The sequence below is a fragment of the Trachurus trachurus genome (assembly GCF_905171665.1).
Source record: "Trachurus trachurus genome assembly, chromosome: 1".
Taxonomy (NCBI): domain Eukaryota; kingdom Metazoa; phylum Chordata; class Actinopteri; order Carangiformes; family Carangidae; genus Trachurus; species Trachurus trachurus.
In genome coordinates, this window is record NC_139891.1 from 29,597,469 (window position 1) to 29,623,952 (window position 26,484).

A 26,484-nucleotide genomic window follows, 5' to 3' on the forward strand; every position below is an offset into this window, starting at 1 on the left:
ATAAATATTGAGAACTCTAAACTTTGCTTTGTTTGTTGTATCGAGTGCAAAGAAATACATTTATTAGGATGTTTAGAGTTAGTGAACTATCCTACTATTACAAAACATTATGAGTCCTGAAATTTCATGAGAGAAAATTGTGCAATTTCAACAATATTATGCCTCTTCTGTCTTCTATGTAGTTTTCACACTTCGCAAATTCATCCCAGGGGTTGATTCGACCCTCTGACTGGCGCGCCAGTTCTGGCACACGGGCCGCACGTTTGACACCCCTGCATTAAACTGTCACATGAGTTGCAACTCCACCAAGGAGAGATTTACTCTTTAAACTTTCTAAATGGCTTAAAAAACAATTGAAGAGCTAAACACCTTTCACACAAAGAAAGAAAGAAAGAAAGAAAGAAAGAAACTAAACTAAACTTAACTAAATAGTTACACATTCACAATCTAGTAATAGATAATTTATCAACAAGTAACTTTACTTTTGATATTTTTGGCACATGTCACTGATAATATGACTTTTCAGCTTTAACTTATAGATTTATACTTTTATTTGTTAAAGCCCATTGTCCACCTTACATAATCCCCAGCATTGCTCCATCAGACCTTCACCTGTTGGCTAATCATCCATGGGAGAAGTGAAAACACCTGTGTGGCTCCCTCAGAGAACTTTTATCAAGTCTGTCCTAAAGTAATCTTCACCTGCTTAAGATTTATCAGCGGCTCTAACTGTGTTATAGCAGGTAGCCTATAACTATAACTATAACCCTTCAGTAGAGCTTTTAAAAAATGAATAAAAGGAGGCTTTTTTTTATCACAGTAACTAAACTTCAGTGGATGTGTCAAAGTAAAACTTGAGGAAAATGTGAACCAACAGCTTCTCTTTAAACTCGCAGTGCACCACGCATGCAGCAGGAAAGGTTCAGACTGTCGTGAGAGTCAACAGCTGGAGGTTGGATCTCTATTCTGGCACTAGCTCTCTCTCTCTCTCTCTCTCCCTTTTGCTGCACTCTCCCTGGGTCTCTCCACCTCCCCCCTCTCTTTCCCAGTGTCTCTCCACCCCTCTCTCTCTCTCCCTCTCAGACAGCCTCTTCCCTCTCTCCGTCGCTGCTGGAGCTCAGTTGACCAGCGTCGCAACCGAGCGATGCGCCTCCAGGAGAAGCTCCACACCTTTACGCGGCGGGTTTGACACTCACATCGCAGCCATACATCCTCCACGTGTGACCTTCTAACCCAAACCTCGTCAGTCGGTTTTCCTTTTTTGTAGCTTACGCCTGTCTAAAAAAAAAAAAAAAAATTTTTGAGAGAAAACTCTAAACAGGACAAGGTTTTTTTTTGATTGCACGTCTTAAAAAAACTGACCTTTCGCAACAGGCAGCAACTTTTTCCTCTTGAACGATCCCCAGTGGGAGGATTCGCTTTTCAAAACACCGACTAGTTTTATTTTTTATTTCTTTTTTTTAAAAATCAACCCGTGTTTACTGATTATGTTATCGAAGATGGTTCAGGAAACATCGGACCAACTCGCTTGATTTTTGTTGAACTGTGTCCTCAGTCGTGTCTATTGGAGGCTTGCGAGCATCTTCAGGCTACAGGAAGCAGAGGAGGCTGATTGACTGTCTACAGGCTGTTGTGAGGTAAATACTGATCATCCATCATGTTCCTCTATTGCTACTCATTACACTAACTAACTCATAATGTGTGTGTGGTGTTCAGGTGTGTGTGTGATGTTTTCTTATACCTGGTAGCTATGACATAACTAGACCAGCTCAGATATCATTTTGGGGAGTTAATGACTTTAACCTTCATCCTATATACAGTAAAAACCCAATTACACACTCTGACTTTATCAAATTAATGCAAAAGTGGGGGTTAAAAGATGCCAGGCTTTTTAAAACAGGCCCATACAACAGCTGGTTTATACTGGACTGGATCTTTATTAATGCTTGACAACGGCTATACTAAAGTATTGAACATATCCCAGTGTCAATGGCAGGTATTTGAAGGAAGTGTAAATTGCATTATTTAAACAATCTAAACTATTTAAAGTGTCTGCATATAGAGTTTGCAATGGTCTCTCCTCGGTCCTCTGATACTCCCTATTGGTATTGCCCCATTATGTATCTGTTATGGGAATTGCAAAAACCGAGTACTCAAAAGAGTAGCGTCTCTCTGGTTTTCTGGTACAAGGCCTTGGTAATGTTGAGGTATATAGACTGCTGAACACACTGGATTTTCAATGGCTTTTATGACCTGGATGATGATGATGATGATGATGTAAGGAAAGTGTATTTTTCCTAATAATAGTATTGTATAATTCTCATTTGATTTGTGTTGTTTCAACTATAATAAGTGAGGTATTATTGTCATTAGATTAAAAGAAAGATAATGTGCAGCAGCTACTACTAGAGTAAACAAAAAATCTGTTTAAATAGATTTGGATTTGATGTTTCGAAGATGTCACCTTGGATTTTGGAGAATTTATTCTGTGACATTTTATGGCCAAAAGAATCAAATGAGGAACTGAAAACTTTTTAATTGATAAAAGAAGAAAGAAAAAGAAAACAATCATTTGCAGCCCTCGTTCTTTTCTCCTCTTCCTCCAGCTCACCTCAGGTGTGGAGTTCCTCAGGGCTCCATCCTGGGCCCCTCGATTATTCTCTTTAAATATATTTATGCTTGGTAAAAATCATCTTGTTAATTTTGACTGATGTACAGCTTCTTCTTCACAAACTTCTACGTTAAGCTCAGATATCTGTCTGTCAGATGGGTTTTTTGTATGCTTCAGGTAAACTAGAAAGGCCTGTTGTTACAGAGAGAGAGAGGAGATGCAAACAAATAGAGCCCAATAGGAATAATGGTACATTGATGTATGGCATCGTAGTCAATTAGCTAGTAGAAAAATAATAGTAAGAAATGGTAAAAATGAGAGGAAATTTAAAATCTTGCTGAAGTTAGTGCACCTGGACAGTTTCTGGGTTAAGTTTTTGTTGGGATTGTTGGTTTTAAAACAAAATGGTGCGAGGCAAACCCCAAAATGATAAAGGTGTGTGGAGACAGGGTTTCAGATGTTGTTCAGTTCTGAAATTGGGATAGCTATTTATTTTGTTATAGGGATTAGTTTGTGATGTTGCTCTGATCCATAGTTGGACATTTGAGTGGGACAAGGTCCTTCTGACCACATGGACCAACCAAGATGAGAAGGGTGGAGACAAGACCCTTTGTTTCCCCCGATTTCCTCCTAATAGTCTGGGCCATCGCATCCCAGAGCTCCTCCACCTCCATGACACCAATCACGACTTCTCATCCTCCCTATAGGATGATGATACGCCTCTGCATTAGAGCAGCTTCCTGACTCCAGCTGCACTGATTTTCATGCCTTCACTTACTAAACTGTTGTAACTCCACGAGGTCCCAGGAGGCAGGGCAGGTTTTTGGGGAGTCACCCCATGAGCGCACTATAGCACCGTCGAAACTCCTCGCTGATTAAACTGTGATGCACGACGGTGGTGGTCAAGGGCGAGGGAGATTTTGAGAATGTGAGGTTTTTAATGCGATGACGGTGATGTGCTGCAGGTTGCAGGCTCGTTGCATCATGCTGTTCTCTAAAGGTTGGACAGACGCTCATGGATGGATTTTAGAAAAGGCCCAGAGCCAAGCAAACTCCTTTCCTGTTGTTGTTGGGCGCGTCTGCTCTGCAGCCCCCTTCCACCCACACTGTCTGCTGCAGGGTGGGAGGCTGCTCATACATATGGCATACTGTAAGTGCAAGTGTGTGTGCGTGCGCGAGTGTTAAAATAGTGTGCACGTGGAAAGAAGGGAGGAAAGGAACGAAGAACGATAGAAATGAGAGACGGAATAAAGTGAAGGAATGAAAAGACATGTGTTAAAGTATAAGGAAGAAAGGAGTGAAGACGATGTGGCCGTAAAACAAAGTAAAAAAGAAAGTAAAGGGTGGACGAAAGAAGAAAAATGAGTGTTGACCTGGTGGCTGAGAGGTTCATGATGACAAACAGCTCCAGATTGTGGTTTCTACTGTAAATACATGAACAAGCGCAAGATGAAAAAAAGAAAAACAAAGTGGAGGAGTTAAGAAAAATAAGTTAAGAGAGAGAAAAAAAGCAAAGGCAGTAAACAATAGAAGAAAGAAGAGGTCATGGGAAGAAAGAGAAAAGCAAAGATCATGTAAAGAGGGAGAATAATATCAGAAGAAAATAGAAATGTGAAGGAAAAAAGAAAGAAAGTAGGAATATTGTGATGGAAAGAGGGAAAGGTGAAGAAGAGGAGGACACAAAGTGGAGTGACTTAAGAAAGTGGGAGAGGAAAGAAGAAGTGGCAAAAGAGAAGGTGAGGTATCCGCAGAAAGAAGAAGAGATGATAAGTGACAAGATATGGAAAGAAAGAAAGAAAGAAAGAAAGAAAGAAAGAAAGAAAGAATATTGTGAAAGAAAGAGGGAAAGGTGAAGAAGAGGAGGACACAAAGTGGAGTGACTTACAGTAAAAAAGTGGGAGAGGAAAATTAGTGGCAAAAGAGAAGGTGAGGTATCCACAGAAAGAAGAAGAGATGATAAGTGACAAGATATGGAAAGAAAGAAAGAAAGAAAGAAAGAAAGAAAGAAAGAAAGAAAGAATATTGTGAAAGAAAGAGGGAAAGGTGAAGAAGAGGAGGACACAAAGTCGAGTGAAATAAAGAAATGGGTGAAGTGGGAGAAGAAAGAAGAAGTGGGAAAAGAGAAGGTGAGGTATCCACAGAAAGAAGAAGAGATGATAAGTGACAAGATGTGGAAAGAAAGAAAGAAAGAAAGAAAGAAAGAAAGAAAGAAAGTAGGAATAATGTGAAAGAAAGAGGGAAAGATGAAGTAGAGGAGGACAAAGTGGAGTGAAATAAGAAACTGAGTGAAGTGGGAGAAGAAAGAAGAAGTGGCAAAAGAGAAGGTGAGGTATCAAGAAGGGGTGATAAGTGAGAAGATATGGAAGGAAAGAAAGGAAGAAAGAAAGAAAGATTTTGATTTTTCAAACACAACTTTATTCCACTTTGTGTTTGTTTTCTAAAAAACTAATTCTTCAAATAAAAAAACATCCAAGTACATAATTGCGTGCACACATGTACACAAACATACCATGCAACACATACAGTATGCATACATGCACACATACACATAGAGAAAGAAAGAAAGAAAGGAAGAAAGAAAGAAAGAAAGAAAGAAAGAAAGAAAGAAAGAAAGAAAGAAAGAAAGAAAGAAAGAAAGAAAGAAAGAGCTGGTGTCCATCTGAGGAGGGAGACCTGTGATGACCCTTGCCCTCCTCCCCCCCCCTCCTCCCCCCCGGTGCTGCTGCCTCTGCCCCCCGTGTGGCCGCTGGGCTCGGCCCTCTGTTGTCTCCCTGCTCTCCCTGCTGTTTGTACATGATGGGTTCAGCGGGTTCAGCCCAGCTATAAAAGCTCCACTCCCCCTCTTCTCTCCCCTGCGGCACAGGCAGGAGTTAGAGTTAGCAGGCCTCATATGGGAGGAGGAGGAGGAGGAGGAGGAGGAGGCCTACCCTGGTTCTCCTCTTCCACAGAACTTCTTTGGACTTCCATTTTTTTTTCTCCTCTCCTCTCCTCTCCTCTCCTCTCCTCTCCTCTCCTCTCCTCTCCTCTCCTCTCCTCTCCTCTCCTCTCCTCTCCTCTCCTCCCCTTTCCTCTCTTCTCTTCTCTTCTCCTCTCCCCTCTCTCCCTCTCTCCCTCTCTCCCTCTCTCCCTCTCTCCTCTGGCTCGTTGGCTGGCTGTGGTATCGTTTTTGGGCCCAGCCCTGGACCAGACATTCATTTTTCTCCTCTTAGTCTCTAACCACTAACTAACCACTGGCTCCCTGCATCTCCCCCCCCTCCTCCCCCCTCCTCCTCCTCTTCCTCCTCCTCTTCCATCTGAGGAATGTCTTATTCACCTCCTCTCTCTGTCTTCCTCCTCCTCCTTCTCCTTCTCCTCCTCCTCTGGTTGCTACATGCCAAAAGCTCACATGCATCTGTGCCAACATCTGCAAATAAACAGACGAGTGGACGCACACACACACACACACACACACACACACACACACACACACACACACACATGCTTTGAGCACAGATAGCATTGACTTCGCCAACATGCCGACACAGTTCAGTAAATACACAGACATGCATACACACACACACAAAAAGCCCCCCCCCACCTCCCCATCAGTATGTGCCGACCACCTGTGAGGGTACACACACACACACACACACACACACACACACACACACACATACACACACACACATCCATAAACCTCCCTTTCTTCTCCCTCTCTTTTCCGTTATCCTCCTGAGAGCCCAGCGCCGGGGCCTTCACTTCCAAACCAAACATAGATCAAATTCCGCAAACCCCACCCCGGCACCCCCCCTCCCTCCCTCCCTCCCTCCCTCCATCACTCCCCCCTTCCACTCACCCCCTTTCTCTCCCCCCTTCTTATTCTCCTCTCCTCTCCCTCCCACACTCGCTGCCTCTCTCCCTCTCTCTCTCTTTCTCCCCCTCTCTTTCTTGTCTTTCTTTCTGGTCTACGTTTAAGGAAAGAGGCAAATGAAAAAAGGCCTGACACACACACACACACACAGGGAGAGAAAGAGAGAGGGAGAGGGAGAGAGGGAGCGAATCGGGAAGCAAAGAAAAAAAAAATGTCTTGGCAAAGTTGGGAATAATGATTGTAAAGAGGGATCAAGTGGCACGGCAGACGGGCGTAGGATCAGAAACGTGGAGCGTACAATGGACAGAGTGTGAGCTCTGGTGATGGGTTTTTTAGCTCCGTTATAGCTGCAGCTGATGGATCAAATGTAATCATAAATAATCAATTAATCAGATCATGAAACCTGCTTCATCGCTCCAGAAACTTGAATCGGTGTATTTCTAACAGCTTTGCTTGGTCAATGAAGCACATATATCATCTCCCGTTGCATTTTTTCAGCGCTATTTAATGACATAATGGACAGAAATGGGAGATTCATTGGCATAAACAACTGTATTAATGTGAATAATGGCTGTGTAAGATGGTGACAGTAATAATAGGACTGTAGGTGGTGCTGGTAGGTTGTTGGCGTGGCAGCCTGTTGAGTTTGATTGCAACATCATTGCAGACAATAAAGTCAATATTAGGCAACTCTGGAAAACCCTGACTTACACTGGATGACCATGGTTGAGTTTTTTTTTTAAATATCCCCCACTGCCCACGTTTTTGAAATGTTTCCCTTTGTAACATCAGCCACATGGTTTTGGGAAACACTGTTGTCATGCAGGCAGACGGTTGTGAAATGGTCAAGGTCAAAGCTGGTGTTGTTTCTCTGGGTAGAAATGGGCAGTATTAGGATATCTTAAAGGGATAGTTCAACATTTTGGCAAATTGGCCCATTGCCATAATCCCTATAGTCATAGCAGTAGGTTCGTTACCTTTAATTGTCGGTGCAAGATATTTTTAGAATGGCGGAGCAGAGCCGCGAGCTGCTCAGAGCTACGCTACGGAGGCTCATGGGATTTCTTGGTTTCCCTCATCAAATTCATCAAATTCACAATCCAACAACTCCAAAACGCTCTTGTGGACAAGTTGTGACCTGCACATCTCAGCAGTCTCTAAATGTTTTGTTTTCAAGGCAAATGCAGAGACTGCTTCGCGAAAAACTGCCCCCAACGGGAACCAGTTCAGCTGTTTTGCATGAATTTGCCTCTAAAACAACTCTGTCTCGTAACCTCATAGCGTGGTGAATGTGCAGGTCACAACTTGTCCACCAGAGCGTTTTGGAGTTGTTGGATTGTGTATTTGATGAGTTTGATGAGGGAAACCAAGAAATCCCATTAGCCTCCGTAGCGTAGCTCTGAGCAGCTCACGGCTCTGCTCCACCGTTCTAAAAACATCTTGCACCGACAATTAAAGGTAACAAACCTACTGCTAAGGGGATTATGGCAATGGGCCAATTTGCCAAAATGTTGAACTATCCCTTTAATATTATCGTAAATGATGCATTCAAGTTCATTTTCCAGCAGTTTAAACCTTCTCCCTTTCTGTCCGTGTGTCTCTCCTGCTTCGTAAAACTGTGCTGTTCACTCTTGACTCCTATAATCCTCTTCTTCTTATCGGCTCTGTCTTTTACCCTTCAGGTGGAAAATCTATAATTTATTTTCTTGTTGAGATTCAGCCCCACGCACGCACACGGCTGCACCACTTCACGCAAATCCGCAAAAAATCAGGATGAAATCGCCAGGTCGGCAGAGTAACCAACTAGAGTGATTCATTGTTATTTGAAGACTTGTGAAGGAAACGGCAGCGTTTAGTTTATTTACCTGTGCTGCAGCTTGTCCACGCCCTCACCAGCGATCGCTGGCAGGATGGAAAAGCTTTAAGGTGGTTTGACCCTGAAACCGCAGCAGAAACGAGTACAAATTGGATTTTTTTTTTTTTTTTTTTTGGTAGCTCCTATACACAGAGACCATTGAATAGCAGTGGTACAGGGCTCATAATGCCTGTTAGCATTAAAACGTCATTGATTCTTCCTGCTTAACTCTCTGCTGACTTTTTTCCGGCTCATTACTCTGTTATTTGATGGAGCTCTTTTCCCTTTCTCTCCCTCTTTGTTTCCCCACTGAGAACGAGAGGAACGGCCTATACAGTACAGCTGGGATTGGTTATTATTTACTGACTTGGCACACGCACACACACACACTCTCACACACACACACACTCACACACACACACACATGCATGCACACACACAGTGGAAACAAATTGGGTGAATCTGCTCTGCACGTAGGAATGTGAGGCGCATGTGTTTGTGTGTTTTAGGTCTGGATGACAGAGCTGAGGGAATGAAGGAGGGATGCAGAGAAAGAAAGTAAAAGGAAAAAGAAAGACGTAAAGAAGGAGAAAGACAAAACAGAAAGAGAGAGAGAGAGGGAGAAGGAAAATGAGTGAGAGAGGAGAAGAGTTTGATAGTTTTTTGGGGCTAATCTTGGCCTCGTCTGTCATCGAAGGTTAAAAACACTTTTTTTTTCTCCTCCCTCGGTCTTTCTGTATCTCTTCACCAGCTCCCCTCTTTTCCTTTTTCTGTCTTTCATTTCCTCATGTTCCCCTCCCACCCTCCCATCCTCCCTCTTTCTTCCACTCCATCTTCATACTTTCAACATAACCCAGAATATCTGCGCTCGTTCTTTTTTAAATGGACAGACCCTGGACCTCTCCCTCATCCTCCTCTCCATCTTTAGTCCTTCTCTTTCCCTTCAGTCCTCAGAGGGCGGCGGCGGATGAAAGGATCACGGAGGGGGTGGGGGGTAAGGGGGGGGTTTCTGTTGCTCCGTTGGCTGATGGTGAGGAATTACAGGGAGGGAAAGCAGAGAAGAGAAGTGAAGAGGTTTCTGTGTTGACTTTGTCTCGCTGCCAAACGGTTGGATGGAGGTGGTGCAAGGGATTATGGGTGGGGGTAGTGGTGGTGGTGGTGGTGGTGGGGTTTATGAGTGAAGAGAAGGTATAAGGGGAGAAAGACAAAAGAGGAGTGTGGGAGATCTAGTATTATGCAAGTGAAAAAGAAAGAAGAAAAGACCAAGGGGGGGATAGAAAGTCGCAGTGGGAGAGAACGAGACACACACACACGTCTCAATTCAATCGCTCAAACAACAACAGCTTGAAAATCGAGGATTCAACCAATATGAGCGGTGATGAACGCACCCCCACAAACAACACAAACCTACAACACCGTCCATGATTCAAGATGTTAAACTGCTCAACACGACTCTATCAACCCTTTTCCCACATTTGATCCTTTGTTATTCATATATAATATAAAAATGTAAATACGTAGAATTTGCTCTTATTCCGAAAAGAAAAAGTTGTTTAGGAGCCGCCATCTTGGCCCGGGGAGGAACATGGTCCTCACACAAACCTCGCCATCATCTTGAAGTTTATATGTTATGACTATACATGGTTAAGTTCATCTCTGAGCTTCAGAGGGATGAAGTGGGATGAGGAGGGTTTATCCTTTATTACAGGCCCAGATGATCTCCTTTCCATTCGTCCAGCTCCCATCTGACTCCAGATATTTGTCTTCTGTCCCCCCTTGTTTGTCCAAGAATGAACTCCTCTTGACTTCCTTCTATTATCCTCACTGTCTCTTTCCAACATCTGCATGCACTGACTTAATTGCAGTGGAGTGACCACTACTTAAGAAATGTTTCACAGTTTTTTCTGCCGACCTTGCCTCCTGCACCGCGAACTATTAAGAGTTTCCACATTTTCCAACATGGTGTGTTCAACGACTCTGGAGATTGTGTCTGAACTTGTTCCACTCTGTAGCTGTGGACAGGAAATACAACAGTCAAGAAAAATGGAGCTCTGCCTCTTACTGGGGAATGCAACATGTGTCAACGCTGCAATGCATTCTGGTCTAATGGAGCCAGGGTAGAAAAAAATGACACTCATTTTCATTCAGTGTGAACATATTATGCAGATTTAAACAGTGTCACTTACAAAATAAATAAAACATTAATTCCAATTTCTGAATTACTCTCCCTGTTTATAATTTCAGTTCTCGTTTTAGCACTAAAAGATTTATTTGCCATGTTTCACCGAAGTCCAACTATTTAGCATTTGTAAGCAGAAGAGAAATATTTCATAATGCACTCTAATCAAGTTGTATTCAGCCATAAAGACATTTCAGATGTGTAACTATATGAAAAGAACTTTAAGGGACATTTGTCATTTGTTTTTATTAATGAATTGTGGGAGTTTTGTCAGTCCTCTTGTAGAAATTGTGGTGTTTGGACTTTTTTTTACACAGTGGCTGGAGCTCAGGTTGATTTGAGAGGGTTTGCCTCAGCTCCAAGAGGTTTTATGCATATAGGCTGTAAAATAATCTGGACTCATGTTTGTCTTGGTGCATTCACATCGGGATTTTGTTTTGTTTCCTGTTGATTTCTGTGAAGAAGGATGTGAGATGTGTTCACTTACTCACATTTTGTCATAGAGCTCAAGCTAATTGAACACTGACACTTGATATCGTGTGGATCAAGTTTTCTGTCACCTATTATTTCTTTGAGTTGAGTTTAATTTCAGAAAATTTAGCATCTCCGGTCCATTTCCGATGAAGCTGATCCTCCATTTAAAAGAAACTTTGTTAAACTGTCGCTGGTGGTGATTCAAATTGAGTTTAGTGATGCAGAGTCTGGAAAGAGCTTTTTTACTTTTACTTTTTTTTAAGTGAAGAACTGAATAATCCCTGTTTTGAGTGATTCCTCCCCCCACTCCTCCTCCCCCTCCTCCTCCTCCCTTGACAGCCGCCACCACTCCCCTCCTAAGTGGTGAAGACGCCAGTGTCAGTGCGAGAGACAGTACAGACTCTACTGGTGGCGATTGCAGACTGGCTCTGCAGAGTTGCATCACTTAGCGCTGCCGAGATGCAAGAGAGAGAGAGAGAGAAAGAAAGAGAGAGAGTGAGACAGACAGAGAGACAGAGAGAGAGAGAGAGAGAGGAGGGAATAATACTGAGGAAAAATAATGGGAAAAGTGTGTGGAGAGGAAAAGGTGGGCGCCCATATCTGACTCCCACAGCCTCCCTCCCTGCTGTTACCCGTCGTCGCCGCCTGTTTGATGCCACTTTTTCTTTTCCCCGTCCTGAGGAAAAGCCGCTCTCCCCGACTGCTGGCGTTGAGAACGTGCAGTGAATCACAGCTGACATCACATAAAACAGTGGTTCAACACATTCACAAGTTGTGAACACTGACAGTAAATTTCCTTTTTGCTGCCGTGGCGGCAGAAACCACCTAAGTGCAGTGGCAGTGCTTGTGTTTTTTGGGACTTGGGAGTTTGAAACATGAGACGGCCATTAGCGTTTTGGATGACGTTCATAGGCTGGGGTTCGTAAAAACAATCAGAAACATACAGTATTGTGCCATTTGGAAAAATATATTGGATTTCAATGAGAAAAGTCGAACTCTTGTTTGTTTTCCACTTTACAATAACAAACTTTTTGCCTCTTGAGTTTTTCTTGACGTCTCCATTTCACCGCAGACTGTGCGGTGAGAGGAACCCCCCGCTGTTTTCTCCATGATGTCCGTGTCCTCAGAGCCCCCTCTTTTTTCTGATCTCAGCGCAAAAACCACCCTTTGTTTTTGTCCACGGCTGTTCCAGCAGGTGTCCACTTTCAGCCAATTGCAGACATTTCCCATGAATGCACATCACAGCCCTTCACAGTCACAGTCTCTCTCTCCTCCTGCGTCTGTGCCTCCCAGTCACAAAAACAAAGTCTCCTGCCATCGTTGCTGTTGCAGCAGCGTTGCATAATGCCTTATAAGGACGTCGCATGGAAAGATCAAAGGATGTAACCCCTAAAAAAAAACACACACAAAAAAGAAAAAAAAAACAAGGACTGGCATCATTCCTGGAGTGATGGACTGTCTTGTGTCGCTCCTCCCTTATTCCAGAAGTTTCTCTGCCTGCACATCAAACACTGAAATCCCCTGAAATACCGACTTTTAAAATCAACTTTTCCTTGTCAAATCCTTTTCTAGATTTGAGGAACTTTACATTTTGGTCCAACTTTTTTAAATGCTTTAACTCTTTCTTTAATGTATCAGATGTTTTCTACATTTAGAAGAAAAACAACAGAATGTGGAGGAAATGTGACCGTATGCGTCACAGCACAGACGTCCACGTCTGCTCCTTCTTCTTTTGAACAGCTCTCCTATGACAGAATGGCAAGAAGTGGACAAGAAAAATGGAAAAGGGAGTTCAAAAATGCACTGGAGAATAAAAAATGAGAGAGAAGAAAAAGGAGTGGGAGGTGCAGAGGGCCGAGGAGAGGGGAGGAGAACGGGAGAGGTATGCTCTGCTGGAGGACTGGGAGAGGAAAACCACAGGAAGGAGTGAGAGGGAGGGAAGTAAAGAGAGACAGGAGTAAAAAAAAAAAAGAAAAAGAAAAAAAAAACAGGGAGGAAGAGGCCAGACCAGGGCGCCGTGGAAGCAAAGGTTTCCTGTGAGAGGAGGAAAAACTCTTGTGTGTATGTGTGTGTTAGTGTATTTACATTACACCCCAGGGATGGCCACTTTGTGTGTGTGTGTGTCTGTTCAGTTTCATAGATAATTGTGTGAAAAATGTTTTAGTGTGTTTGTATGAGAAAGGCTAATTCTTTATAAGTGTGGTTTGGTATGCATTTGGATATTGGGTGTGTATACTGTACATACCTCAGTGCATGAATGTGTCTGTATGCATGTGGACTGCTGCTGCTGCTGCTGCTGCTGCTGTGTGAGGACATGGGAGCAGTGTCTGTAGAGTATGTGTGTGAACTGTGTTGTTGTTTAAAGTGTAAACTGGTCTGTATTTGTGTGCATAAGTGTGTGTGTGCATGTATCTTTAAAGATATACTGTACATGCGCATGCACGTGCTTACTGCAGCCTGTGTTTTTGTTTGTGTTCTTGTTTTGCTATCTTTATGGGGACTTATAGTTTGTACTGACGTAGTGAGGACGGTGTGGATGGCGAGGACGTTTTGTCTGGTCTTCAGTATTTCAAAGGACATAAGGATGTTTAAGACTCAGGTTTGGGTTAACGGGTCCAGGTGTTTAATTGAGGTAGTTATTGTTGCGGGCTAGCGAGTGCAATTTGAGGGTTTGCAGACAAAAAGTGTGTGTGTCACTATATGCGACTGTGTGCAAAGTGTGTGAACAGTCAGTCAGAGTATGTGTTTTGCTAGGCAGAAGGGGATCCATAAGAGGGTCCGGGCATGCTGCCCACACGCAGGTCATTGAGGGAAAAGAGAGGGAGGAGCTGCTGGAGGTGGAGGGTGGGGGGAGTAAGAGAGGAAAGCAGAGAGTGGGGGCTCACGTGTGGTTATGATTGTAGCGCATGTCTGGTGTGACTTCAGTCTGCATGCGTGCCCGGATACATATGGTCCTGTATGTGCGTGCCTTCACAATACCTCCAAATAGCAAGAGTGTGTATGTGCATGTGTATACGTGTGCGTGTATATGTGCGAGAGAAGTCGGCGAGGTTGCTGTGGAATGTGAAACCAGTGTGGTGAGGTAGCTGGCAGGCCGGCAGGAGGACCTAAACACTGACTTCATTGTGGTTTAGCCTCTGCCTCATATTATGTCGGGGGATCCTGTCGGTGATTGTGGAAGAATTTGTGGTGACAGCAAGTTTAGAAGTTAAAGAGGTGTACATGTAGCTGGAAAGTTGCCGGTTTGAATCCAGTCGGTGAAAGTAAATCAAGAACGCTCTCGCTGCCAGCCATCATTAAAGAGCCATATAGCGAGACACCCAATGGAGGTTTTGCAGTTGTGTCACAAATCTACTTGCAGCCCACGTCTGGCGCCGTTTAGGAGGTCCACTGGAGGCAAACCCCGGCTAAATATACAGTGTAAGTGCTGTCTAGAAAAACAGACACCTGAAAACATGCCTGTGTGCCGTGAGTGTAAGGTTTCAAATTAAAAGTCTGTAAAGCTGATTTTTTCCAGACTTCAGTAAAACGAATACTTGGACAGTTTGGTAATTTGAAAAATATGTTTATTTGCTCGGCGAGTGTTAGGTGATAAAATTGATGCCACCCTCAGTTTGTGGCAGGACGCAGAAGACGAATGACTTAGCTTATATAAGCTTCTTTCTAGCTAGCGTATATTAGCTTACCCTTATCGTTATGTAACGACTTGAAGTTGTGGGAAACAACCGGCCATCCAGATTTTTAAAAGACGATTGCAGCATTTCTAAAACTCACAAATGAACAAGTGTACACAAGAGGTTAAGTTGCTAAATATTATAAGATGCTAAGTGATTTCCTCGTATTATCACTCTTCTCATTTCCAGGATTGTCACACTATTTCTTTGGCAGTAGACTCAGCATCACAGGTTCTCATTGTTGGCCTGAAGGATATTTTGAATTAGGTAATTAAACACTTATGACTAAGATCTGCACAAATTAAAACATTTTATAGCTGAAATATAAACTTGTGATCACTTTCTGACGGACAAACTATTTAAAGAGGAACTAAGCAGGATTTTTCCCATGGCTATGCTACATTTTTACCTTAATTAAAAAGCTCACCTAGAGTAATTGTGATAGTTAACTACATGACTTGTGACTTGTACGAGTGAGAATGGAGGCTCTCTGCCTTCCACCTGGCGTCTCATGGCTGAAAACCAACCTTGCAACATCAACCTATCAGCTGTGTCAGTCTATCATCTATTGGTAGCTTCTGCTATTTTGAGTATCTAGATTTAGATCAAGTCAGTGAGTAATGATGGTAAACTGACGTGCATATTAGCAGAGATGTTCTTAAAACAAACAGATGACTGAAGATGTCCTGGGCAGCTCTCAGGTGTAAAACTTTCTCTCGCAGTGTGAGTGCGACGCAGGGTGTTACTGAAAAACACGTGCGTGTGCTGTGTCAACTTTCCCAGCAGCTGTCAAGCATTTCCCTGCAGGTTTGGTCCATTTCACTGCAGAGTTTTCCGCCTTTTGGTTTCCTCCTGTGAGATTTTTTCTTTAATTTTCCTTTGAAGCAGATATCTGGATCTTGAGTCACTTGGTCTAACAGGACCTTACGAGTTGAGTCATGGACCAGAGTAGCTTTTTGTCTCATGCTTCATCCAGTGTATCATACCGCCACGGGTGGAAAACTACTGCAAAAAAAAAAAAAGCCTTTAGCCCGTCAGTGAAGGCAAACCACAGAAATGTAGAGGATCACAATAACAAACCCACATCATAATGTTTCCAGGAGGTTTCTCCGTCACGAACACAGAAACAACGAAACTTTGACCTGGACTAACACTTAACTACGGTTTAATCAAAACAGGAGTAAACTTATATTGTCAACAGAAAGCAAACACACTACTGAGCCTTTGTGTAGAGTTGTGAATGAATGTAAAAATGCACAGACTAAGGAAAGTTCATCACATCACCGGTCACGTGCACAAGTTAACAGATCTTTGGTCATATCTCCTTTTTTCATCTGTCCATTCCCTGCTCAGTAGCTCAGCTACTGATCCATTATTTGATACATCATGATAGGCCTTTGTCAAAGCAGACATTTTGACTCTTCGTAGCAGGAAAAGCACATGTGTTACTAATAATATGAAGGATCGCTCTGCTGCATTCAAGGTCCTAGTGACAGGGAGCCAGCGTGATCGATGCCAGGACCCTGCAACTGAAGCTAAACTAAAAAAATTCAGCCGTCAAGGATTTTTTATTATTTACACCTGGGATTTTCCCTCTGTGACTTACATTCTTTAAATTAAAGTTACAGTACATGTTAAATTTTAGTTTACTTTGAGTACTTAAATAGCAATACCATACTCATTGATGTGTCATATTATTTCACAGTGTTGTCGGTAAAAACCACCAGTTTAGCATGTAATGAGCAAGAATCCTTGAAGAAACGTTTAAGATACTGTAGAGAATGATTAATTCAGGTTGGATTGTGATAAAGACACATTTGGTGTGGGTTGGTATACAGACATGGGATTAATGCAATTCATTTCATTTTAATTTGATAATGGAGCGCAGTATTTATAGGCAATTATTTTGGACTTTTGCATAATAATGTTATTATTATGCAAGTGGTTAGTATTGTAATCACGTAGAGCTTCATCAATCATTATCTTGACTTGTGGTTATGTGGTTATTTGAGTTCCTATTTAATAGCAGTACAGTTATGTGTAATGCTGGGATTGAATCTAATTGTGGTAAACAACAACATGTCATAACTGAGTGGAGAATACTCAGAGGTCAGTTTAACACAGCTAAAATTAAAAAGCATTAACAGTGTTTAAATCCAAACACTGGGGAGCTGTATCGGTCTAAATGCGCTGGTTCAAGGGAATCAGAGTCTGTCCACTTTAAACTGATGTTAAACAGCCACTCCACTCTAACTGATTTATGTTTTGTTTACTGCTGAAACTGCGCTGGCTGTTTCCCTGCTACAGTTGACTCACTGGGAGCCACAATACAGGATTTTAGTGCTTTTACAGTGTCTCTAAAGATCCCACTGTAACTGTGACTGATGTTGCTGGAACAATTTTTGCAATAATTCAAAACTGATCTTCAGAAAAGCAGACAACTGAAATCACAGTCGAGCTGTCTATAAAGTGCAAAGCAGACATTTTTATGGACAACATTTTAATGTGGTGTTTCCTCACACACTCGCTCACTCTTTCAGTTGCCATCACCTCAGATCCTCCCGCTGCTTTGCACTGATGTCAGTGGCAGTTTGATGTAAAAAACCACTTTGTTTACCTGACTGGTCAATGTCTCACTGTGAGAGACTTGTTGGTGCGGTTGCTTTGGTCGCCAGGTCACAGACGTGTGTCTTGTCTCAGTCCACTGTGAGTGCAGGAGGGGAGAGGGCACTTCCTCCAGCGGTTAACACCTGTGGATCTCTGTCATGGAGAGAAAGAGAGCTAGAGTGTGTTAGGGAAGCATAAAGAAAAAAAAGGTGCATGCAAACTCCTAAAAACCTGCACACCATTGCATCAGATGCCTCCAAAACACAATCACTCTGCAAGACGAATGCATTGATATTCAGAGGAGCATAGAAGCTGAGAGAGGCTGTAATAGCAAATATTTTCTTATCTTTTTGCATCAAGAAAACATTTTACCTCGTTATCTCATGATAACACAGCTTTGTTCTCTCGAGATAACGGGATAATTGTCCCTTTATCTTCAGATAATGGAGACAAAGTGAGCGACCAGCAGCCACAGAGATAGATATTAAATTCAAGAGTGGAAAAGAGAATGAAGAATGATTATGAAATTAATTATTAATGTTGCTTTGTGTCTGGTAGATTTGTGAATGGGCGGCAGTTTGTTCACAAGTTTTCACCCCTCAGCTTTATATGGTGAAAATGTATCTGTTGTGTGTTCCTACACTGTTGTGCAAGAGCTAAATTAATACTGGTTTAAGCGTGAATCCAATCCAAACAAAAGGTGGAAAATGAAAAGAAAAACTTAAAGTTACATGGCCTGCAAAAGAAGAAGAAAGTATTTTGTGCCAAAGTTTCGAAAGACGAGAAAAGAGCTCATAACGCTTTGAATACTTCTGTAACTTATAATATAGACTTGCAAAAGGATGTTTAGTTTATTAACCTGGCTTCTCTCTCTCTTCAGGTGGGCAGCAGTACCCAGCAGCCATGCTGTCGTTGGACGAGCCGCTGGACTTGAAGCTTCCCTCTGGACGGACAAACGGTCCAGTGAGGTTAGGGAAGAGGGCGTGTCCTTCCTCCATCTGCGCCCCACTCAGCGCCACACGACCACGCCTGCTATGTACAACTTTCCCTTCACCACCCTCCTCCCCAGGTAAAATTCTTGGCAAGCTCTCTAACTTAACTTACCCCCCCCCCTCACACACACCACCACCTTCTTATATACAAGCACATGCCTCTGCTAATGTCATGTTGAAGCGCAGACCGTCACTGTGATAATGCAATAGCATGATAAGCAGATTATCTGTTCTCACTTTCCCAGTAATTTAATATTGTAAATCCAATGAATGGTCCTCTCTTGTGTCCTCAAATAGACATACATTGTCCTCAGATTTGAGAGTGTGGCTCATAACAAGAGGAGTGTGACACTGACATGACGTGACCTCAAAGAAAAAAACCACAGCACGGCCTCCGTGACAGTCCGAAGGGACCGTTTAACCAACCCATACTTGAAATACCTGACATTGTGCAGCGTGGCTTTGTAGTCTAAGTGTTTTCTTGCCGTTTGATAATAAGGTTTCACCCTCTCATTTGAGCACCTCCTGTGATCTTCTCTGCCTTTGTTTACTGGAACTGATGTTCCCTGATAGAGGTTCAGGGTCACCAACATCACCAACAGCAACATGGGCTGTACCAGTGTTCATGTGAAGCAATATTGATCAATATTAATCGATACTCCAACACTCGTAGCCACAAAATGTTGGTTAAAGGTCCCATTTTACATTTTTCCCTGTGGTTTATTTAAAGTGTTGATCCATACAAAGATAAATTGGTGGAGCCAAAAAAACCCTCTCCATGTAGTTTCTCAGGCTTCTCCCTGGAGCTCTAGTAACTAGTAACGACAGGTCAGTGTCAGCCAATCAGAAGAGAGGAAGGGCTGAGTCTGTCTTCTGATTGGCAGAAAAAAATTAAATTATGCAGATTTTTAAGAAAACACTTAAGAGTGAAACCAAATCCTGCAACATGCTATGGGGGGGTCTGGGGGGTGGGGCTTGGGGGAGTGGCTGAGTGTGGGTAGTGACTGCATCGTTGTGACATCACAAAGTTGCAGAAGTCCTGACTGTGGTGTGTTTTAAAGAGGAACTATGCAGGATTTGTAGTTTAACTATGCTAAATTTTTTACCTCAATTAAACAGCTTTGGAGTAATTGTGATGGTTTAATAAATGGCTAAACTTGTTACGAGGGACAATGCAGGCTCTCTGCCTTCCATGTGCGTGTCACTTATTGTGTCTCTTGGCTGAAAAACAACTTTGCAAGCTTGTCTCTGCGGCACCGCGACATAAACGTTCCCCCTAAGCCGTAATCTCTTGTTTATGACAGATAAGGCTACACAAATGTACACGTCGCATATAATATATAACGTTATCTACCGCTCTATTGATTGATTTATCGCAGGCTTTGTTGTAAACAAATGCACATGGCCAGGAGGAGGGTTAGCAAAACAGTGAAAAAAGTGACCAGACTTACGTAGTTCCTCTTTAAAGCTCAGTTTCTGAATGCAGGCTGTTTGCATTTCTCTGTGGACTGAGGCTTTGATACTATCACAGTTTTAATATATAGAACCCAGAGCTGCCGTATAATCTATAAATATATGGGAAATTTCACTTAGTACAATATGTGACATCCAAGTTTTTAAGATAACTCAGGTAAAAACAACACAAACTGCAGTATCTGTAACTCTGTTCTTAACCTCCACCACAGATTCCCTGTCCTCCCCTCAAGAACGACCCGGGTCCTGCTTCACTCCTCCAGCCATGGACCTCAGCCTGTCACCATCCTCCCGCCACGCCTCGTCCCTCTCCCCATCGCCTTCCTCCCCCTCCTCCCCCTCCCCTTCCTCACCCCTGGAGTCCACTCACAGCAGCAGCAGCCCGCAGCCACATCTATTCTCTCGGGTGAGTAGGTCCAAAGCGTTTGCACAGTGACGTGGCGTCGACACTCTTGTGCTTCAACGTGTCAAACATGTGTCACAGATAATTTATAAAACTGGAGCCATCGGCCAGTTAGCACAACTTAGCTTAGCTTAGCTTAGCGTAGCAAAACGAATCCCATTGCTTCTTATTCACACGACAGACGGTGGTTGTATTGATATTTTCATGAAACTCTCAGCAAGAATGCAAATGAACATATTTTCAGTAATGCATGACAACTTGTTGGGACGTGCCACTGTCCTGTCCCCAACTTCAACAACACACATCAACTCACCAAAAAAAAAAGATAGAAACCTAATCACATTTCCCGCGGGTACATTGCGACGGTTGCGCTTTACAACCTTCTTATTTTATCTTCATTACAAAGACACAGCCAGTGTGTGTTTCACTCGAGTTAAACATGATCGTAAGACCCCAAAACCTGCCGTTTCACAGAGACACACAGTTAAGCGGCTCTGTAGCCTACAGGTGCGCGTCTTCACCTAATCAGTTAATCTTGTGTTCAGGCATGACCGCGGCCCTCTCAGAATAATCCAGTCAGGGACTGATTGTGACTGAATGTGCTCCACTCTTCTTCAACAGAGTTTAATTGAATTGGGATGCTGGGAGTGAATCTAATTTGTTGGTGCAACGTTTGCACACAGCACACAGCCAGTCCAGTGACTCTGTCTAAATCAAATCGGAGCCCTAATTGAATGGTAAAACATCAAACACAGACGCCTCTTTGTTACGAGCATCAAAATCTTTCCTCTTGGCCCAGACTCGTCTTCTAACCCAGAGAGTTAAAATTGTCTTATACATTAAAGGTGGACTGTGAGAAGCAGTCATTATGCCCCTTAGATGTACTCAGTGGCTTCCTCAAAGATGTCTTTGATACCGTAGCAGCAGCTGCTTGTCCACATTAACTCACTTAGCCCGGACCAGTGTGAATTTCCCCCGTCTAATTTTAAACACAGCGCCGTCTCCACCCGTTTTTAAAACACCTTAACACCATTTGATCAATAGATACAGACCAGCCACAGAGAGCAGTTGTTTAGCTCATAGCTCTGCAGGATTTAAACAGTTTTTTAACAATATTAATCAGATCCAAAAGGTCTAATACAATATGATACCACTACAGGGTTCAATAAAAGACCCACTCCCTCGCTTCTCTGGTCAGGGTGGAGCCTCCAACTTTTACGTTAAAATCTATTTTTACTGCTAAGAGCTAATGAACTTAACAGCCCTGCGACTTTAACATCTGCTCTGCCAGTGTTGGAAATGTTAGAGCTTCTCCTGCAGTCGAAAATCAAGTTTTAACTGAATCTAAAAAAAAAAAAAACAATACTTGAAAACTGTCGTTATAGATTATATGGGCCGTTAATAAGGATAGTAGCAGTAGATATTATCCAATAAACTTCCAGACACTGAAAACAAGTTGAGCAAATTGTTTAAAAGGTCTAACACATGACACATTGTGCCCTTGTGTCTTTCTATTAACAAACTAGGGCAAGGTTTCAGAGACAAGAGATTTGGGTCTGTCTCCACTGATAGAGTCTGACGAGCTTCAAGGCCTCTGTAGGTGAGGCTGGCTCTTTGTGCTTCGGACAAATGTCGTCTTAATGTATCGTCATCACCAGCGTAATGCAGACGTATCTCTCTCTCTTTCCATGTCTCCGGGGGGAAAAAAGGGGGAAAACTTCCTGTTAGTCAGACTTGGGACTGTTGATGCTTTATTTCAAGAATGATATCTTATCAATGACTCATGTAGTTATTAACATAGTCTAACCCAAACAACTGTTTTCTTTTACTACAGCATCATGAGCCTCAGTTGATTTCAGTTAAAATAATCACTTATGATTTGACAATCTTTATGGTTGTTATTGATGCCATTTGACAAATGTGGCACAATGTGGGACAACCATTACCAATGTTGAGAGGTAGTCGAAAATGGTGATAGATTGTCGATCTAGGTTTAAGGTTATACTCCCAGGAGAGATGACAACAAACTCTTTTTTTTTTTTTTTTTAAATCTATGAGTATTCTTCCTGTGGTTTCACCTAGCTCTCACTATGTTCCCATTCTTCGATGTAGCTGTAGCATCAATTTAACTCTGTTGTAGCCTCCGTCATTTAAGATTTGTCGGGTTTCCAAAAACAGCAAGGAGGCACCAACGAAGAGGCTTCACCTGTGCTTCAACTGTATGCATGCATGCGCTGATTGATTGACATGATGACGTCACTGTCTTTTGAAAACTGGAGCTAATTTCAAAAAGCAAACAAACAAACCTAGAGCTAATCAAAATGCGGCGTGGGACAAACATGCTATGTGCACGTATTTGTCTCCTGTGTCAAAGTCCAGTGTTTTACTGACATAAAATCCATCCATCCATTTGTCCCTGCACTTCTACCTCTGCTCCTGTCAAAAGCACAACAACCACTAGGTGTCACCTTGCAACAAAATGTAATGAAGGGCCATAACATAACAACCTGCTGCACAAACGACCGACATGGTTGTTTTCTTCCAGAACGACAGTCTATAAGTTACATATTTACAGCGGCTGATAACTTAACATTAGATGCATTGATCAACAGTGTATTGTAGGTTTAAAAAAATAGCTAAAAAAAATCAAAAAGTAGGAAGGAAGGAAACAAATCTCTACACAATGCAAGAACACAGAATCACCACAATGATTTGGTGATTCTGGGCTAAAATAACAAGTATTTCTTTATTGCTGAATCTAAAAAGTTGAGTTTGAGAAGATTTTAAGTGGTTTTCCATAATTTTTCCATAAATTTGGTGGAAATCCTCAATATCATTAACTTGACGTTGGTATCAGTGCTTCTTTACCCCACATTCAGTCTGACTGATACGGTGCTGATGCTGATTTCTCGGCTGCTGTGAGACACCGTTTCCTTCCTCCTGTTTTTCAGGAAGCGGCTCGTCATCCAGGTATGGAGGGCGGAGCTTCGCCGCACGGTTATCCGTTCTACCTGCCGATCGGGAGCCCGCCGAGGGGCTACAGCTTCCCCTCCTCCATGTTCATCGGCCAGAGCAGAGAGAAGCAGCTCTCGCCGGAGCCCTCACTGGACGGGCAGCTGGCCTGCAGATGGATGAAGGTGAATAGAATCAATGCTCTGTAATCAATATTCCACACAGGCTTACGTGTTCTTTTCCCAAGGACACTTCAACATGTGGACGGGACGAGCTGGGAATTGAACCGCTGACCCTCTGTTCAGTGGATGACCCACTGTACCACCAGCCCCCACACTATGTCTGTCTGTCATAGGAATATTATGCAGGGTTTGAACACAGCTCTGACTCCCAGATGGTGTCGGTGAGATCTCAACACAAGAGAGAGGGAGCTGAGCACAAACACTGAAGGTTTAAAGATCCAGAAACTGGAGCTGAAGTTATTGTTTAAAAACAATAATCAGACTTTATTAATAATTTGAGTCATATGTCTGTCAAGAAAATAGCAAACAGTCATGTGTCTTTTTGTATCATGTAGGTTTTTCATGTCTTTTGGAGCTTGCAAAGTCATTTTTCATGACTGTAGGAGATTTTGTAAACTAAAGATAAATTAGATGTTGAAACTTGTTGTAAAACTTAAAAAAAAAAAAAAAAAAAACCTTAGTATAAAGAAACTCAAGGTTTTCATTCACTGTATATTACAGTAAGAAATGTGTGTACTTGATGTTACTGTAGTTAGTGTGTGTTGGATAATTTCTCTCCCCTCCACTGTCCTGCAGTGCCACCTGCTGTTCGACTCGCTGCAGGACCTGGTGGATCACATCAACGACTTCCACGTCAAACCTGAAAAGGATTCTGGGTACTGCTGCCACTGGGAGGGCTGCGCTCGCAACGGAAGGGGCTTCAATGCCAGGTGTGTTGAGCGCTATTGAAACTGAAACTACTACTAATAGTTATACACTCCAACCTCCACAGACACATAAATATAGTATATACAATAAGATTAAAATAAGATTTTAAATCAAAGTTTGCATTGATGCTTTCTAGTTGGGTACATTAAAGACACAGTTATTCAGAGGTATGGAGATCTGGTGTCAGGTCATAAAGTGTCAAAACACAAACATCTAATCACATATAAGGTAGAACAGCAGGAACATCCTTCTGTTTAACCAGAGTTTTTTTTCTTACTTTGCTCACATTTAAAAATGAATTGAATACCTCTCTGGAAGTCCATTAATGTTTTGTAAACAAAAATAAATCCATAACATTGAAATGTTCTTGTTATATTTCCCATCCAGCTGCTCTGAGGTCCTTCAGATTATCTTACTTCACACTTGCAATGTGGTATAACTGTACATTTTGCTTATCATTTTTACTAGTTATATTAAAAGGGAAATAAATGTCTTGAATTTGACTGATGACTGACTATGTCATTTATAGTCTGATGTACTTTCTGCTCAAAGGCCCCCTGAACTGTTTAGTCTCTGTGCAGGAATAGCGACATCTAGTGGTGGCAGTGCATATTGCAAACAAATGAACACCTGCCTACCCCTCCCCTCTCCCAAGCATGTGCAGTTTACTGTAGGAGACCATACAATGGCCTTTAGGTAGGTTTGTTTGGTTTATACATACAGGGCTACAGTGGAAACATGATGGTGCAACAATGGTGAGCTTTGTGGAGGAGGACATGCTCCCTGAGTCAATATACAGGTTTTATTCTGAACTAACAGAAACTTAAACATTAATTATGAATATTATATCCCTCCAGATCCCTCTAAATCCTGTGATAGACAGACCCACCAGTTGGTCAGGAGGTTGTAAGGGAGGTTAAATTTAAATTTTGTGATCTGTAGATGGGTTTCAAGGCAAGTTAAAGGTCTGATATTTGCTGCAAACTCATCAAATACACAATTGTACAACTCTAAAATGCGCTGGTGGACAAGTTGTGACCTGCACATTCATTATGCTATGATAATAACAGAACGTTACGAGTCGGACCCTAACCCTAACCCTCGATAACAACTCTGTCCAATAGCGTTCTGTTATTATCTCATAGAGTGGTGAATGTGCAGGTCACAACTTGTCCACCAGAGCGTTGTGGAGTTGTTGGATTGTGTATTTGATGAGTTTGATGAGGGAAACCAAGAAATCCCATCAGCCTCCGTAGCGTAGCTCTGAGCAGCTCACGGCTCTGCTCCACCGTTCTAAAAATAGCTTGCACCGACAATTAAAGGTAACAAACCTACTGCTAAAACTATAGGGATTATGCCAAAATGTTGAACTATCCCTTTAAGGACATATGATTGGCAAAGGCATGAAGAACCAGACTTAAAGATAGCATCATGTCTATTACTGAAAACTGTGAGAACAGGGACAACTTGGGTTCGTTTCTTCTTCTTTTTTTTGATTGTGTGTTGATTTGTCTCACAGATACAAAATGCTGATCCACATCCGCACTCACACCAACGAGAAGCCGCACCACTGTCCCACCTGCAACAAGAGCTTCTCACGTCTGGAGAACCTGAAGATCCACACTCGCTCACACACGGGTGAGTTCACGGCGATGAAAGTCCAACCAGGAAACTGTCGAGTGACCTCTGATAGTTGATACTCATGACCCACATGACGCACACAATTAAACCAGGTTTCAGTTCTCACTGACTGAATATTAGCCCTGAACCTTGATTTGCTTCTCCTCGAGTAAAACTTCCTGAAAACAAAAAAGTTCCACAATGACATCTTTTTTTTCTTTTCTTGTGCCAGCAATGGACCTTCCTTTTTTTTTTTAGGAGTCATAGTTTGACATTAAGTGAAACCATACAAAGGAAAACCTGACACCGACACAGTGTGTGATACTGTGTTTTGTCTTTAATTCCCATGTCCCATGACACAATTCCTCACTCTATAGGGTGTAGAAAGGCCGCTGCAGGGCTGACCTGTGTTTTCTTTGTACTGTGGTGAGTTCAAGTGTTGGAGGAACTGACAGTGTTTCTGTGTTTGGGACAGCCAGAATGATCTAACTTTAGCACTTTATTACGGTGATTTCATCGTTCACTCTCAGTGCAGCGTTAAAAGGTCAAGGGACAGTGTAAATAAAACCAGACCGAGAGTAAATACTGTATGTAAAATAAAAAAATAAAAAAAGATTTATGGCCAAGCAGCCAGCCAGGTCTCTTCCTCCTATCACCTGGATTGAGAATGAGCGATATGGACTGTTAGGCTTCTAGATGAACATAACAGGAAACATGATAACTGTGGTCGTTAAACTGTGGTTTTGTAAAACTGAAAAAAAAAAGGTGGTAGGCAACTGAAACTGAATGGAAGTCAAAATAGCACTGCAACAATGCTGTTTTTGAGCTCTAAAAACACACAGTA

The 26,484-nt window shown here is 42.5% G+C and overlaps 1 protein-coding gene across 1 annotated transcript in view; it reads left to right on the forward strand.

Moving 5' to 3' along the window:
- Window positions 1-1,136: 1,136 nt before the first annotated feature.
- The window catches only part of LOC310995250 (zinc finger protein GLIS2-like), a 28,677-nt gene continuing 3,329 nt past the window's right edge, over window positions 1,137-26,484 (forward strand). The window contains exons 1-6 of the mRNA XM_083984250.1: window positions 1,137-1,637; window positions 18,131-18,319; window positions 19,928-20,121; window positions 23,070-23,255; window positions 23,889-24,022; window positions 25,540-25,658. Of these exons, the coding sequence (XP_083840376.1) occupies window positions 18,154-18,319; window positions 19,928-20,121; window positions 23,070-23,255; window positions 23,889-24,022; window positions 25,540-25,658 (799 nt within the window). The 5' untranslated portion in view covers window positions 1,137-1,637; window positions 18,131-18,153. The remainder of the gene's footprint in view (window positions 1,638-18,130; window positions 18,320-19,927; window positions 20,122-23,069; window positions 23,256-23,888; window positions 24,023-25,539; window positions 25,659-26,484) is intronic.